Source organism: Lissotriton vulgaris, chromosome 4_1, assembly GCF_964263255.1.
Source record: "Lissotriton vulgaris chromosome 4_1, aLisVul1.2, whole genome shotgun sequence".
NCBI classification, from domain to species: domain Eukaryota; kingdom Metazoa; phylum Chordata; class Amphibia; order Caudata; family Salamandridae; genus Lissotriton; species Lissotriton vulgaris.
The window spans coordinates 1,905,497,998-1,905,514,474 of NC_141691.1; the positions used below are offsets into that span (position 1 = coordinate 1,905,497,998).

The 16,477-nt window shown below is 42.8% G+C and overlaps 1 protein-coding gene across 1 annotated transcript in view; it reads left to right on the top strand.

The window, feature by feature from the left end:
• Window positions 1-16,477, top strand: part of LOC147724699 (uncharacterized) — a 28,608-nt gene that overhangs the window by 1,190 nt on the left and 10,941 nt on the right. Inside the window, exons 2-3 of the mRNA XM_086966233.1 lie at window positions 861-934; window positions 9,576-9,717. Coding sequence (XP_086822359.1) covers window positions 907-934; window positions 9,576-9,717 — 170 coding nt within the window. The 5' untranslated portion in view covers window positions 861-906. The remainder of the gene's footprint in view (window positions 1-860; window positions 935-9,575; window positions 9,718-16,477) is intronic.

Sequence of the window (16,477 nt, forward strand, 5' to 3'; positions counted from 1 at the left end):
CTAAAAGCTGTCGCTAACTGATGTTAGCGACAGCTTGCTAATAGGGCGATGAAATTATCGCAGCTTTGCGGCCCAAAACGGCCGCAAAAGCGGCGATAATTTCATTTCGCCTGCCTTGGTAATATGCCCCTATATTTTTAACAATTATATTTTGGTTTCGATATTTTGGTACTTACCTATATTTTGGAGACAATATTCTGGTACCTCGATATTTTGACTGACGATATTATGTCAGTGATCCCTCACCTTCCCTACACCTATATCCCTCTTCTCCGGTTTCTGACTTATCCTGGAGTTTGTTTTACTATTCCACCCTCTAGAAGTCCTAAATGGGAGGTTGGTGTATTACATTATGAGTCTAGAGGCTGGCTCTTCCTCATGGGAACAGGCATGTTATTGTCAATGTATTTGTATTGTATGATAATGTCACTTAAAAGAAAATGGGCATAATTTGTAAGAGCTCACACTGAGAAACAACATTTAGAAACAACAGACTCAAACTTTTCCTTTTTTGATGATTCATCCAACACAGTCAAAAGCTATTAGCAAAAAAATGTGCATTCCTTGTGGGGTAATCAATCTAACTATAACCTAAAGGCAGTGTTGCCTCAGTATCTATATATTTTGATGTAGGACTCCATCGAGATAACAATGCTGGTGGATTGTGTACATAATCTTCTATACTTTAGGCCAAGATGTAATTACCGCATTAAAAACAGATGTCTACACTGCAAAATATTTTCTAAGAATTATTTGCATAATATTAAGCACAATTGATAAACCAAGGAACCAGTATTGATACGTGTTTTAAATTGTCCATTTGCGAAAGAAAAAATAAATGTCAATTTACTTTATTTCAGTCTTTGCTCAACTTCTCAACTAAGAAAACAAAGCAAAGCAAGCAAGATGAGCTCATCCTCCAGCTCTTCCAAAGGTAAGTGTGACCTCGATGCACATGTTGGCAGGAGGGGAGCCTTGTAGACATTATAAGCTATAAGCTCAGCGAGTTAAGTGATGGCACTGAGATTCATGAAGGGGTTCGTATCTCAGCCTGCTGACATTCCAAGGTAAATAAAAAGACTGCCATTACAGCGGAGCGGGATTTTGTGTGTAAGTGAACAGTGCTATGTGAGGTGAGGTATATGTTAAAAATGCCTATAGGAAATGCCCTTATAAGAGATTTTAATGAAAGGGTCCTATGGCATGGGTAAAAAACAATGATCGGATCGCATTCGGTGATCCAGCTGGGCCCCGATGATGAAGCATGCCACCTACCAGGTAGGTGGGTGAGGGGTTTCCAAACAAGAAGAATGTGTTGTTGACTCTCAAGGGCTATGCCCTGACTAGTACCTGCCTGAGGTTTTGTCTTCGTTGTTGCATCACATATATTTGGGGAAAAGGACAAGCACCTCTGTTTATTCCTCACTCTCTTCTTGCTATTAACTATTATTTCCTATCTGCAACACTGATAATCTCAACTACTGAAGGCTACAAAGGCTACAAAGAAATGTATCAAATATATGTTATATTACTTGGATTGCTTATGGCAGTTTGCATTTATTTTTCAGATTAAAGAAATTGTGAATAATTTCAACATGTAATAAATAAAATATGTCTCCATAACATAACTATAGTTTATGGCCAAAACATTTTGACATTTGTGATGCTGTTTAGTCCTATTTGATGCTATGCAGAGTAACTTCAAATACTGGGAAACAACTTCTAATCTTTTTAAACTCCTAAACCCTCAACAATCATCCCAATCTTAAATGAAAGTGAAATATGTGTGCCCCAAAAGATGCAACATAAACAAAAATGCCAGAAAAAAGACAATCAAAACGTAACTGACTGGGTAGTTTGCTAATTTGATGCATGCCATTGAAATGAATTCTTAGAATGGGTCTCCATGATGAAAACTTATACTTCATTATTTATGTGCTAAAACAATAATCCACTCGCCTTACAAGGTGAGGCAGACTGTGAGTAATGTTTTAATTTCATATAATTCTTTGGCGACAGCTTCAAGTTTCTCATGCGTAACCTTGATCCTGGTGTGAGTATTGCACCTCTTTTGTAACATTTGGGATGATGAATCCCAAATGCAAAAATTGCACTCTCAAAGGGCCAGATTCTCAGAATCTGTCCCTTTTGCGAGCACATTTCGCTTGATGAATCTGGCTGTATGTGATGTGTCCTGTCCTGAGGCACAGTACAAAAGGACCAGGGCATCAATAATAGCCCTGCTGAAAAAAGGATTACTCATGGTGAAAAGATTGAGATGTTTGTGGTTACCGGATAGCTGTCCCTCAGTGCCATGTTACCATGTGCACCACAGTGGAAGCACAGGATCGCATGAAGGTTGCAGTGTTCCTGGCTTGTAATGGGTGTGTAGAAAACATAGAGCTCCTGGTGAGAGTTGTATTGTGTTGCTCTTCTATTAGGACACGTTCTTCTATCCTTTCCCCAGGTTGTAAGGATGTATCTTTTTAAATTGAAACTAAGCTACCTTCAACTGTGGTGAAATAATAGCACTGGGACTATCGTAGTGACCCGGTGATGTGCTGTATATGGTCTTAGTAGGCATGTACGGGCCACAAGCCACAATTCCAGTCTTGAATTTGAAATACTTAGGGCCTGACTAGGATGTTGGGCCGACTGCCACAGGCCGTCGGTGGCGGTCTGCCCGACAGCCAGGATAGCAGTCCGACTACTGCATTATGATGCGATCGGTCGGAACGCAGCGGTCAGAGGGACTGACTGACACCTAGGCTCAAGGAGCCAGTCGGGGAGTCGGTCAGACCGTAATCCCTACAGAGGCACTGCCGTAGGGATTAAAATATCCTTCTCCCGCTGCCTTTACATGGTGGTCTGACCGCCATGTAAAGCAGACAGAAATGGACTTTGGGCGCCACTAGCAGGGCCCCCGTCCCCTGTAGGCATCAGCTAAGCCCCCCCCCAAACATCCATGTACTTTGTAAACACAGTGCATGGGTGTTTAAGAAATGCCTTTGCGGCTTGTGTTGCGATCCTTTTCTGGCTTGTGCTGCGGTCCTTTTCTGGCTTGTGCTGCGGTCCTTTTCTGGCTTGTGCTGCAGTCCTTTTCCGGGCCACAGCACAAGCCGCATAGGGAAAAGTCATTTTTCTGACCACAAAAGAAACAATACAGCTGTCACTAAAATCCAGGAAAGTCTGTTACTCTCTTTACTCCCATTGACTGGACACATATGGTCCGGACTCCAGCAAATTGCTCGTACAATATATTTTTTCCACATGGATTATACATAGGTGTACATTTTACACTTATTTGGGCAAAATGGACACACCTACATTGACACATATGGACAAATGTATTTTGAATTGCGGACCACGTCCTGCACCGGTCCACCGCCATCAGAAACACTGCCGCTGGGACGGTGGTGTCAACGAAATCTAGATAGCGAGAGACCCTTGACTTGACAGAGTACTTGGGACGGCTGTAGTGGCGGGATGGCGCGAATACCACCAGACTCGTAATCAGGTCCACAGTCCTAAATCTGCACCTCCATACTTGTGCAGATTTGTGATTATCAAGAGTTCACAAAACTTTCTAAGAGAGCTCCTAGAAATCAGAAAAAAGAGGTTTTGAGAATATCCAACTGTGTTTTCCACATGAGTAATTGTATTGGAGGAAATGAAGCAGGTGATAACTGAAATAAACCAATTTTTGATTGAAAAACTGAGTCAGGAAACCATGAATTCTGGGGGTGTTCCCCTCCCACTCTTCCCTCGAAAGAGATTTACTTGTCCATGACAGCCTCCTTCCCTACCCCTGTAGTGGCATCTATACATGAAGAATATTATGCTTTGTGGGGTAATGTTATACATAGATACTTTTACTTACAGATACAAGTACATCATTTGCGAATTGCTTGCATTAGTTTGCCTAATGTCTTTGTGAATAGGCCTCCATGTGCCTTTAGGTGTCAGTTCTGTAACAAGCCACTTGGGTTGCAGGGCAAGAAATCTATAAAAAATGTATATTGCTGAAAACTTTTTTAAGAATTTCAGAAACCATGGTGCAAGGATGTCTGCATTGGCGCTCGGCTGCAGTTTATGCGGCGTCACTGGCAAAAAGGAAATGAATGCCCTGTTGTCGTGTAGGTAAGGGGCATTCCTTCCCTTTTCTTTTGACGTAGGGCAGCACCGGTAGAAGGCTTGTGGGCAGGTCAGTTTGCAAAATCACTATTCAGTATTGTTTCCTTCCCAGTATAAGAATTGGCTTGGTAGTTTGGTTTGCCCTGTTCCCATCATGCACTGGGACAGGAACAGACTAATTTGCATGTAGCCAGGTTCTGAGCTGGGGATGGTGCAGTGAGCTAAAAAACGGTGATGGATCAAGCCCTGATCTTTGGACTGGGTAAGAGTGGTCTGCTTAATTCAGACACTCTGTTCATCACCACCCCCTTTTCTGAATCATTTTGTCCACCATAAGCGTGGAAGGGTATACTCAGATGTGAGTCCCTTGCTCATTGCACCATCAGGATTCAAGCAAGCCGGGCCGAAGACGGCTGAAATGCCAGAAACCGGTCCCCGTAAGCTTGTTTCCTTCCCAGTATAAGAATTGGCTTGGTAGTTTGGTTTGCCCTGTTCCCATCATGCACTGGGACAGGAACAGACTAATTTTCATGTAGCCAGGTTCTGAGCTGGGATGGTGCAGTGAGCTAAAAAACGGTGATGGATCAAGCCCTGATCTTTGGACTGGGTAAGAGTGGTCTGCTTAATTCAGACACTCTGTTCATCACCACCCCCTTTTCTGCAACACATTGGGGGCCGTAATGTTTTGTTGATCAACCATTATAATAATGTGTTTGACTCCTCTAGCTCTTTAGTAGTTAATGAACTAGAGTATGCCCTGGATAAATTATGTGGCGCCAACTCTGCCCCTTTTTTTTATTATTTGGGGGGGGGGAAGGTTTAATATTTCTTTGTGCCCTTTCTCATTTACGAATGTTTGTGGATTTGATGTGGTTAGAGGGGAGGATTGTGCTAATTTTACACACAACCTGTATGGAGAGTCACTTAATTCACTTTTGCTTAAATTTGAACTGTTATTATATCAGCCTGCAAAAGATAGTGAGGGTAACTCCGTCCTGACCTTTACTGGTAGGAACTCAGCCACTGTCATTGATCATGTGTTGATTACTGAGAATATTAGTATTTTCTGTGATACCCCGATAATTTTAGACTTGGCCCTTAGTGACCATAATTGTATTACCATGTCTATTTTTATCTGGGGATGGAAGGACCAAGCTGCCCGAAGTCCCTTGTAGGCCAAACGGCATCAGGATTAAGTGGTGTAGTGATAATTCAGAGAAGTTGCTGATAAAAATTGTGGCTGCTAGCATACAGGAGCTGCAGAGCTGCTTAGATGCCAACGCAGGTGCTGCATGCATTCTTGCTGGCTTTAAGAAGATAAATGAGTTAACTAAAAAGATATTAACAATTGCCACGGTCAGTAGAAAGAGGAATAATATAGGGTGGTTTGATGGAGCCTGCACTAAGTCCCTACAAGAATTAACGAAAGCCCTAACAAGTAGTCCCAGGGATAAGGGAGCTATTACAGCTCTCAGGGCAATCTATAAAAATCACCTGAAACGTAGGAAGCAAGAGCTACGTGAGGAAGCCTGGGACAATCTTTCTAAGGCGGTAGAGCTCCCCAATAGTAAGCTCTTTTGGGATACAGTGAATAGGCCCTTCCTCAAGAAGGAGGAATTCCCCGTCCTAACAGCTCAGGTTGGGACTTACATTTTACCAGCATTTTTAATCCGGGGGGAGAAGCCACCATATGTCCTGGGTCCGAAGTCTGCAGCCTAAAACTACTCCTTAATATCACAGTTTTTAATATCACAGTTTTAGAGGTGGATAATGCTATCCGCAATAGTAAGGGAGGGAAGGCCCCGGGGCCAGACGGGGTGCCGGTTGATTTGTATAAGGCTGATACATCGTTATTGGGTCCCTTTATGACTAAAGTTTTCAATGCGTCAGCTATGGAAAGCACTCCCTCAACATGGGGCGAGTCTATAATTATTCCAATATATAAGAAGGGAAATAGATGCGAGGCTAAGAACTATCGACCTATCTCCCTCTTAGACTCCTCCATGAAAATAATGAGTAGGGTACTTTTGGTGCGACTGGAGGAGTGGGCAGAGGCTAATGGAATCTTAGCAGATTCCCAATATGGGTTTCGCAAGGGCCTCGGTACTATTGAGCAGTGTATTAATCTAGACCTTATTATAGGTAAATACACACGGGCCAAGCAAGGTTCGTTGTTTCTCTGATTTGCGGACCTATCTAGTGCATTTGACCTGGTGGACCATGCGTTACTGTGGACTACATTATTAGATCTGGGTGTCCCTGCTGTAATCATCAATTTTTTGGCCAGACTGTACACTAAATTATCGGCCCGGATACGATTCGGTCAAGCGGGGGAATGCACTAATAACATCAAGGTCAAATCAGGCATTAGGCAAGGATGTGTCCTTGCCCCACTCCTCTTTTCCCTTTTCATCAATGCCATTGATACCGAGCAGAAATTGGTTAATTCTGATGCACCGCTAGTTGAGGGCCATGCGATTCCTGTGCTGCTTTATGCAGACGACACGGTCCTTCTATCTAGAACACCTGTCGGTCTGCAGAGACTAATGGACAGATTTTCAGATTTCATTAGGGGGAGGAAATTAAAGATTTATAATTCTAAAACATTTATTATGGCTTGTGGGAAAAAGGTAAGGAAATTAAGATCATTCCAGTTTGAGGAACAAAAAATCCAAGTGGTAGCTAAATTCTGCTATCTTGGTGTCACTTTTAATATTAGTGGCATGTGGGCGCAGGAGATTTCAAATGTTAAGGCTAAGATGGGCAAAAGTGCTTTTGGTGTTTTTCAAATTTGCCTCTAAACTAGGAAGTCGACGTATATATGATATGCTGTATGTTTATCGCCATAGATGCGCCTCAGTTGCACTCTATGGATCAGGTGTCTGGGGTCACTGTCGACATGGGGATCTGCAAGTGGAGGAAAACAGTTTTTTAAAGAGACTCCTTTGTCTTCCAACATCTGCTTCTACTGGGTTGGCTCACCAGGAAGTTGGGTTGGAATTTTTGACGGATCTCATTGGATTAGGACCGCTAATGGCCTGGAGATCGATTTGGGCCAAGGAAGAAACTGGTTTTACCAGGAGAATCATCAATGATTGCCTCCGCCTGGATAAATGTAATTTGATCCCATGGCTTAATTATGTTATAACATCATTCAGAGATATATTTGATCTGAATGTCTCTGCGGACCCCGCTAGTGCTACTGATATCTCTAAAAAGGAGCTTAAAAATATCTATCTGGGGGTTAAAGCCAAATTGCGCGGTGACGCCACTAGCCAGTTCCTACCCCATCAATTTTACTATTCCAACAATTTGAATAGTTCTGGCTTTTCAAAGTATTTGAAGGTGGTCACTAAGCAAACCCACCAGTATGTCCTCACCAGGTTAAGACTAGGTATTGTACATAAACTGGTGGTCTTCCCCTCGATAAAAAAGCACCCATCTACCTTTTGCCCATGTGATGGGATCTCGAAGCAGAGCACCAAGCACTTTTTACTTATTTGTCCATTGTACCTGTATTTCCGTATTGCCTACCTTAAGCCGCTTTATAAAAAATATTCTGTGTCAACAGTTAAAACTGCTATGAGGCTTTTATTTGCACTTGATGATCCGGATGTGTGTTTTTTTACAGCCATATTTATTCTGAAATCTGTGTCCGCTAGGAAAAGTATGGTCTTTACTACTAATTAATTAACTGACAAGGCCCGATTTCTGTTATATCAGAAAGTCTTTGTCAAATTGAGTGTTCCCTTTCGTTAGTGATTGCAAGAATTTAACATTGTAATTGTCCTGAAATTCTGTGATGTATTTTATGTGCTTTTATGATTGTTTTTTTAATGATCGAATAAAGCTTTTTGAAATGAAATGATTAATTAATTCACTTCCCACCCTATCCCTCAACAACCTGCTATGACACTATAAATTACTATTGACAATTAAAGAAATAATTCTAAATCACTTAAAATCATAAACTATATTTAAAAAATAAAAAACAATTATACAAACAATACTAACATAACATTAATATATAAGCTACAACATTAAATTAATTCAAAACAATATTCTTTACAACTATACTATTAAAAATTCTATGTTCAACAACTATGGGCCAGATGTAGGTCGGTCGGTAACGGCCGAAAATCGGTATTTTCGGCCGTTACTGATCGGTAAATAGGTGATAGGTATGTAGGGGGCATTATTTATTTATTTACACATTTTTGTAAAATATATCAAAGCAGCAATTCAACCAACATTCAGTTGGCTGTGTGCATCTAAACGCATATTTAGGGCCTTATTACGAGTTTGGCGGTCTGACCAGCATTGGCAGATAGACCGCGGAGAGCTTGGCAGCCTGACAGCGGTAATATGAGTTAAGCATATTGCCATTGCGAAGACCGAGGCTGAACAGCCAAAACCGCTGGGTTCGAGGTCGGGAAAGGCACCCACCATAGGGCAGTACAGGGGAGCTGAACTGCCATCCGTATTACGAGTTGCCTTTTTCATGAGCTGAATGCGGCGGTCTGAATGTTCTGCGTACTTACCCCTTTTTTGTTCTTCCAGCCAGAGTCCTACATGGACCCCTTTCTTCAGGTCTCCCCTTCACAGCAGGATCTTCACCTTGAGGATTGTGACACTGTTTGCGACGATCTACAGGTGAATCAGTTTATTACCATATACCCATTGCCAGGACTGGCCACATACGGGTCGGACTCAGACAATGGGTAGACGGTATATTTCCACATGTATCATGCATATGTGTGCATCTGACACATAAGCAGTTGAAATTCACACACAGGCATTGATATATTTAGAAAAAGTACTCACCACCGCCACAAGATCTCTGCATTCACACCGCTGGCACCAGGTAACTCGTAATACGGCGGTCTGTGGGCTCCTGGCGGGCACAGATGCGTGTGTTTGGCCGGTCAGCCCTCCAAACTCATAATCAGGCCTTTAATGTTTGAGTCAGGGAGAGGGTAGTAATCAAAAGAAAGTAAACAGGGCTGAAGCTGGAGAAGAGGGGATGTCTAATTGTTAAATATGGGTAAAGTATGGCCGTCCAGTTGTGCACCATTATCAACGTGAAGATACTACCTGGGCAGCAGTGGAATCGGAGCATTCATTACAAGTGACATTAATTATAAGCCAAAGAGTGGCAAATATTTGTCCTAGAATTGATACGAAGGCAGAGCGCAGAGAAACTTTATTGGAAATAACAAAAATTGATTAATCTAAAGAAAACCTTTCTCGTCCTACAGGATAACAATGATTTGACCTTTTAATACCAAATGTGAACTAACTTTCTTCTAGCCTTTCATGTCCACTATCTTTATTACTTGAGCATTTATTACTCGTATTAACTAAAAGTAGTCCAAAATATATATTTTTGTAAACTTTATGCAATAGAGTTGTTTGATAACCACCAGCATATTCTATTCCAGGCGGGGTTCCTCCACATGACATGAAAACGAAATCTCAACTAACCAAGCTCTACAATCAACCTGTTGTATTTGCAGAGCGGCTAACCAGACCTATGGGCAGCTTGCCTATATCTGTGGGAGTAATGAGCCACTCGGGAGTAAGGTAATATTATTCTGAACTACAAAGACATGTTACTCATTGATCATAGAACAGAGACATGTATTACCGGTTGATTTATTGACTCTGTTTTATAGTGTCGAGTTTTCAAAGGTCAGACTAACATGATTCCTGTTCCTGGTCATAGGTTCGAAGCTTAAAACTCATGGAACTGTTTCAGTAAATCTAGACATTGTCAGGAACCTTCACATTGCAGCCATTAGTACTCCTGTGGGGCGGGTTAAGTCTTTTGCCAAACCTAAACTCCATAGGGTAAATGTGTGGTTTCCGTACCCTTGTTAAAAAGACTTCTTTGACCTGTAGTATGGCACCGTTATTTTGTTAAAAGTTCGTTATGTAAATAGTTTACAACTCAAGATGGCCGACGCATGGGACATTCTGTGCAACCACTAGAGAGAGAGTTCGCGGTCTAGTTATCATAGGGAGAACGAGCGTTACGAACTGCGCACTTCAACGCGTTCGTTTCTGAGGCAGCAGTCGGGTTTCGAGGCTCCTCGCTAATTCCTGGTTTGGAGCCTTGAATTCCGAGTACATTCATAGTTTTGAGACTTGGAATTAAGTTTAGTGAATATTCGGCTATAGTTCATTGGAATAGAGTAATTTGAACTACTTGAGGAAATCCTTGACGGAGTCTGGAGTGAAGTCAGTCCAGCAGCGGTCGTTTCAGGGTTGCACTACTAGAAGCAGCCTACAGCAGTTGAAAGTCGGAGCATTCAAAAAGGTTGCTGAGGCAAGGAGTTTGTTCGTGCCTACTGGACAGAGAACCTTCCAAGCTTCAACCTGCAAGTACAGACAGTAAGACAGCCGCATTTGACCATAGCAGCAAATTGGCCTATCCTACCTCCTTGCGCTTGCCCTCTACCTTTCCTTTCCCCTGTTCCTCCCTTGCTCCTTTTTGCGTGCTAATAAGGAGTCCATTGGCCAAGAGACAGCGTTGCAAATAAAGAGAACTTACTCAATTCCTGAGAGAAACCCATTTAAAGCAGGAGCGAGAGACCTTACAGGTATTTGCAGAAGTAGTCAGAAAAACTTAGTTTAGAAGTCGCAGCTAGTTCTAAAGTAGTAATAGTGTTATTTACCTTACAGAAAGAAAGGTCCTCCACATACTACATATCACCAGAAGAGTAGCTAATACCTTGAACATCACTGGTAGGATAAGTTTCTTTTACTCTTTAAAAGTGGAAATAAGGACAAGGTGGTTTGTTGTTTATTATTCCCCTTCTCTGTGCATTAGGCCTCTACCTGAACAGGCGGCAGACGCATTACCGAAGTTCAGCAGTCCGTGCAGGTGGCCACAGTGATCAAGGGGTCTCTTCTTTCTTCCACTTCCCCTTTTCCCTTCAGCTGGTGTTCTTCACCCTTAGTAGCGGAGACACTGGAGGGAGGGCGATTGGGACTATCTTCGATACTGCCTCTGCGAGGAGTTGGGAGCCTTCCGACAGTCTTGACAGTTTGAAGTGCCCACGTATTCTTTTCGCCCGGGCAGTATGGCAGAGGGATTGAATTTGAAGGCCTTGGGAGATTTACTAGGAGATATTCAAAGGGAGATAGTCGCAGTTCGTGAGGAAAACAAAAACTTGAAGTTAGAGTTGGTGGCATCTCGTCAGGAGACTAGGGCGTTGACTCAGAAGTTAGATGGGTTGGCAATGGGGAATCCCGTTCAAAGTACTTCAACTCCTAGTATTAGTAGTAGTTCAGCTCCAGATCCTAAGTCAGTCGCACAGGTCATTCATTCAGTCTCTCCTTTAATTCCTTTAGCAGCCCCAGAAAGATTTACAGGGGATCCTCAAAAGGCACAACTTTTCCTAACCCAATGCTCGTTACATTTCATGTGTCGTCCCACGTTATTCCCTGATGCTCAGTCTAAGGTGGCCTTTATTCTTTCTTATCTGGGTGGAGATGCGGCCAATTGGGCCATGCCTTTGATTAGTGGAGATGATCCCCTTCTTTGTGATTTTGACAGATTCAAGGGGGAATTTCTTAGAATTTTTGACAGGAGAAGGATTTCCCAGGCCACGGATAATGAGTTGCTGGAGTTACGCCAAGGCACAAAAGATTTGATCACCTATCTCCCTCAATTCAATAAACTTATTCTGAAAACCAATTGGCCTGAAGAGAAGAGAGCGGCACTGTTTTACAGAGGATTACGAGACGAAATTAAAGACACATTAGCTCAAGTACCTAATCGTCCGACTGAACTTTCAGCGTTGGTTGATTTAGTATTAGAATTGGATTTCCGCAATTCAGAGCGCAAGGGAGAGAAGAGGAAGGATTGGAAAGTCAGTTTTCCTCGTTTTGATCGGACTCGATCAGAGAAGTTCTGGAAGTACTTCTGATATCGAACCTATGCAGATTGGAGCAGTTAGAGGGCCTTTGAGTAAAGAAGAAAAGGAACAGAGACGTCAGAAGAAATTATGTTTGAACTGTGGTGGCTCTGGTCACTTTGTGAAGGAATGTCCTAAGCGACCCAAAACTCAGTTTAAGGGAAACGAGACGAGCCATCAGTAGGCGGGGTCGCTCTGGTGGGGAAGGAAGATAAATCGACTCCAGAACCTCATGTGATTTTGAATACTCTACAGACCATGACTCCTCATGTAATTCTTCATATGACCTTGAAGTTCAGAGAATTTCAGGTCTCCGGAGTGGCCATAATGTTGGATTCAGGAGCCACTGGCAATTTTTGCGACATCAAGTATGCTCGTAGAATGGGAATTCGAGCTATTCGTAAAGAAAGACAAGAACCTGTCCGTGCAGTGGATGGAACGAATTTGACATCGGGTCCTATCACCAGTCACACTGAAGAATTAACATTAATTCAATCTGATGGTCACTGGGAGATTTTGCAATTTAATTTAATTGACGCACCACAATTTCAATTAATTTTAGGGTTACCATGGTTAACCACTCATAATCCAACCATCGATTTGGAGAACAGAACAGTCAGTATGCAATCTAAATTTTGTTCGGAACACTGCTACGGTCCACCAGAAGCACCGGAGGAACCTTCGCAGGCATCTCTGCTTTCATTTGGAGGCCAGTCTATTGGAGTTATTACTTCTGGAGAAATTCCCATAGAATACCGAGACTTAGAGGCAGTCTTCAGTGAACAGGAAGCGGAAAGTTTACCGCCTCATCGCTCATACGATTGTTCTATTGATTTAGTACCTGGGGCCGTCCTTCCTTGCAGTAGAATTTATGCCCTGACAGAAGCTGGGAATGAACACCTAAAGAAGTATTTGGACCGTTACCTCGCTAATGGATTTATCAGGCCGTCTCAATCACCAGTCTCTTCTCCACTATTTTTCATTCCAAAGAAGCAAGAAGGAAGTTTGAGAACGTGTATTGATTACCGCACACTGAATCAAGTGACCATAAAGAACAGATACCCTTTGCCATTGATTTCCGTCTTGTTGGATCAGATTAAAGAAGCTCACGTGTTTACTAAGCTTGATCTACGGGGTGCTTACCACCTTATACGAATGAAGGAGGGGCATGAATGAAAACGGCCTTTCGCACTAAATTCGGCCTTTTTGAATATTGTGTGATGCCCTTTGGGTTGTGTAATGCATCTGCAGTGTTTCAACACTTCATAAATGACATCATGAGCGATTTGATTGACAATATTGCCATCATTTATTTGGATGACATTCTGATTTATTCCAAGAACGTGCAAGATCATCCAAAACATGTACAATTGGTACTAGAGAGACTCAGAGCCCATCAATTGTTCGTGAAATTGAAGAAATGCGTTTTTCATGTGAATCAAGTGGAGTTTTTGGGATTTGTCATTTCATCTCAGGGAATCACAATGGATCCTGGGAAGGTGCAAGCTGTGGAAGATTGGCCAGCCCCACATACCATTAAAGAGATTCAGAGATTTTTTGGCTTCGCCAATTTTTACCGACGATTCATCCAAGGATTTTCACAGTTGATTGCTCCAATAACGCGTTTGTTGAAGAAAGGCGTCAAGTTCGAATGGACCACAGAGACTGAAGAGGCCTTCCAGGATCTGAAGAAGAAATCTGTAACTGCTCCCATTTTGCAACATGCTGATCCGGAAGAACCCTTCTTCGTAGAAGCTGATGCTTCAGACCAAGCCATTGGAGGAGTTCTTTCGCAACGGCATCGGAGCACTGGGCAACTTCATCCGGTGGCATACCGTTCCAGGAAATTAAATCCGTCTGAACTCAATTACACCATTTCGGAAAAAGAGTTATTAGCAGTGAAGGATGCTTTCGAAGACTGGAGGCATTATTTGTTGGGGGCCAAACACACGGTGACAGTCTTCTCAGATCATAAGAATCTTCAATTTTTAAAGACTGCCAAGACATTGACTCCACGACAGCTACGTTGGTCGCTATATTTTGCGGATTTTGATTTTGTAATCACCTATCGTCCTGGTCCCAAGAATGGAAAGGCGGATGCCTTGTCCCGTTTGAATACGGAAGAATGTGAACATCCTGTGGATCCGCAACCAATCATTCCCAAAACCAAAATTATTTGTACTCTCTCTTTAGACAACTTTCAGGAAGAGGTCCGGAAAAGTTTGACTACAGAAGAAATTCAGAAGTGGGTCTCGTTGGGAAATGACAGACATTGTCATCAACAATTGCCTTACTTTAAGGAAACTCTGTATCTTCCCACTTCAACTCTCCAGCAAAAGGCGTTACAAAGTTGTCATGATCACCCTTTGGCTGGACACAAGGGAATTTCCAAAACCTTGGATTTGGTGCGGCGTTATTTTTGGTGGCCTGGGTTGTCCGCTCATGTCAAACAATATGTGCAGTCTTGTGAGTTATGTGCCCGAAGTAAACCTAGTCGACAGGCTCCACAGGGATTTTTGCAACCTCTTCCCACCCCTACCCATCCTTGGCATACCATCTCTATGGATCTCATTGTGGATCTGCCTGTGAGTAAGGGATACGATACCATTTTGGTGATTGTGGATACTTTCACTAAGATGAGTCACTTTGTTCCTCTAACTGGCCTTCCCACTGCTCCAGAATTGGCCCGAGTTTTTAGTGAAAGGATAGTCAGGTTGCATGGAGTTCCTAAAATTGTGGTGCCTGATCGGGGACCGCAGTTTATTTCTCATTTCTGGCAGGCTTACCTTAAAGGTTTAGGAATTGAGAGTAGATTGTCGACCAGTTACCATCCTGAGTCTGATGGTCAGATGGAGCGAATCAATCAAGAGTTAGAACAATATCTCCGTCTGTTTCTCTTGGATCGGGGAGGTGACTGGTCGGATTGGCTGTGGATGGCTGAATTTTCTTGTAACAACGCTAGGAGTTCCTCCACTGGCTATTCCCCGTTTTTCTTGAATTTTGGCCGTCACCCAAACCCCTTTGTTACCCAAGAAGATTTGGAGGTCCCTGCAGTTAAGAATTTGATTACTGACATCCATACTCTACATAAGTCTGCTGAGCAAAATTTAATTAAAGCTAAGACCTCATATAAGAAATGTGCAGATAAGCATAGGCAGGCCGCTCCCCAATATCAAGAAGGAGATCAGGTGTGGCTTTCGACTAAGAATCTTCTTTTGAAGGGGAATAGGAAGTTCCAACCTAGGTTTGTGGGTCCTCATTCAGTGGAGAAGGTGTTGGGTCCAGTGACTGTAAAATTAAAACTACCAGCTAAGTTAGGTATTCATCCTGTCTTTCATGTATCGTTATTGAAAAAGACCAAGCCACAAATGCGTTTGAGTAAACCCCCAGAACCCCTACAGGTTCAAGGTCATTCTGAATATGAAGTCAAAGACATTTTAGATTCCAAATTCAAGAAAGGGAAACGTCATTACTTAGTGGATTGGCGGGGTTATGGTCCAGAAGAAAGATCCTGGGAACCTGTGTCTCACATTCATGCCCCACTACTGATTAAGAGATTTCATGCAAGAAAACCACTCAAGCCAGGACCGATAAATCGGTCGTTAAGAGGGGGTACTGTCAGGAACCTTCACATTGCAGCCATTAGTACTCCTGTGGGGCGGGTTAAGTCTTTTGCCAAAACTAAACTCCATAGGGTAAATGTGTGGTTTCCGTACCCTTGTTAAAAAGACTTCTTTGACCTGTAGTATGGCACCGTTATTTTGTTAAAAGTTCGTTATGTAAATAGTTTACCACTCAAGGTGGCCGACGCATGGGACATTCTGTGCAACCACTAGAGAGAGAGTTTGCGGTCTAGTTATCGGAGGGAGAACGAGCGTTACGAACTGCGCACTTCAACGCGTTAGTTTCTGAGGCAGCAGTCGGGTTTCGAGGCTCTGCGCTAATTCCTGGTTTGGAGCCTTGAATTCCGAGTACATTCATAGTTTTGAGACTTGGAATTAAGTTTAGTGAATATTCGGCTATAGTTCATTGGAATAGAGTAATTTGAACAACTTGAGGAAATCCTTGACGGAGTCTGGAGTGAAGTCAGTCCAGCAGCGGTCGTTTTAGGGTTGCACTACTAGAAGCAGCCTACAACAGTTGAAAGTTGGAGCATTCAAAAAGGTTGCTGCAGCGAGGAGTCTGTTCGCGCCTACTGGACAGACAACTTTCCAAGCTTCAACCTGCAAGTACAGACAGTAAGACAGCCGCATTTGACCATAGCAGCGATTTGGCCTATCCTACCTCCTTGCGCTTGCCCTCTACCTTTCCTTTCCCCTGTTCCTCCCTTGCTCCTTTTTGCGTGCTAACAAGGAGTCCATTGGCCAAGAGACAGTGTTGCAAATAAAGAGAACTTACTCAATTCCTGAGAGAGACCTTAC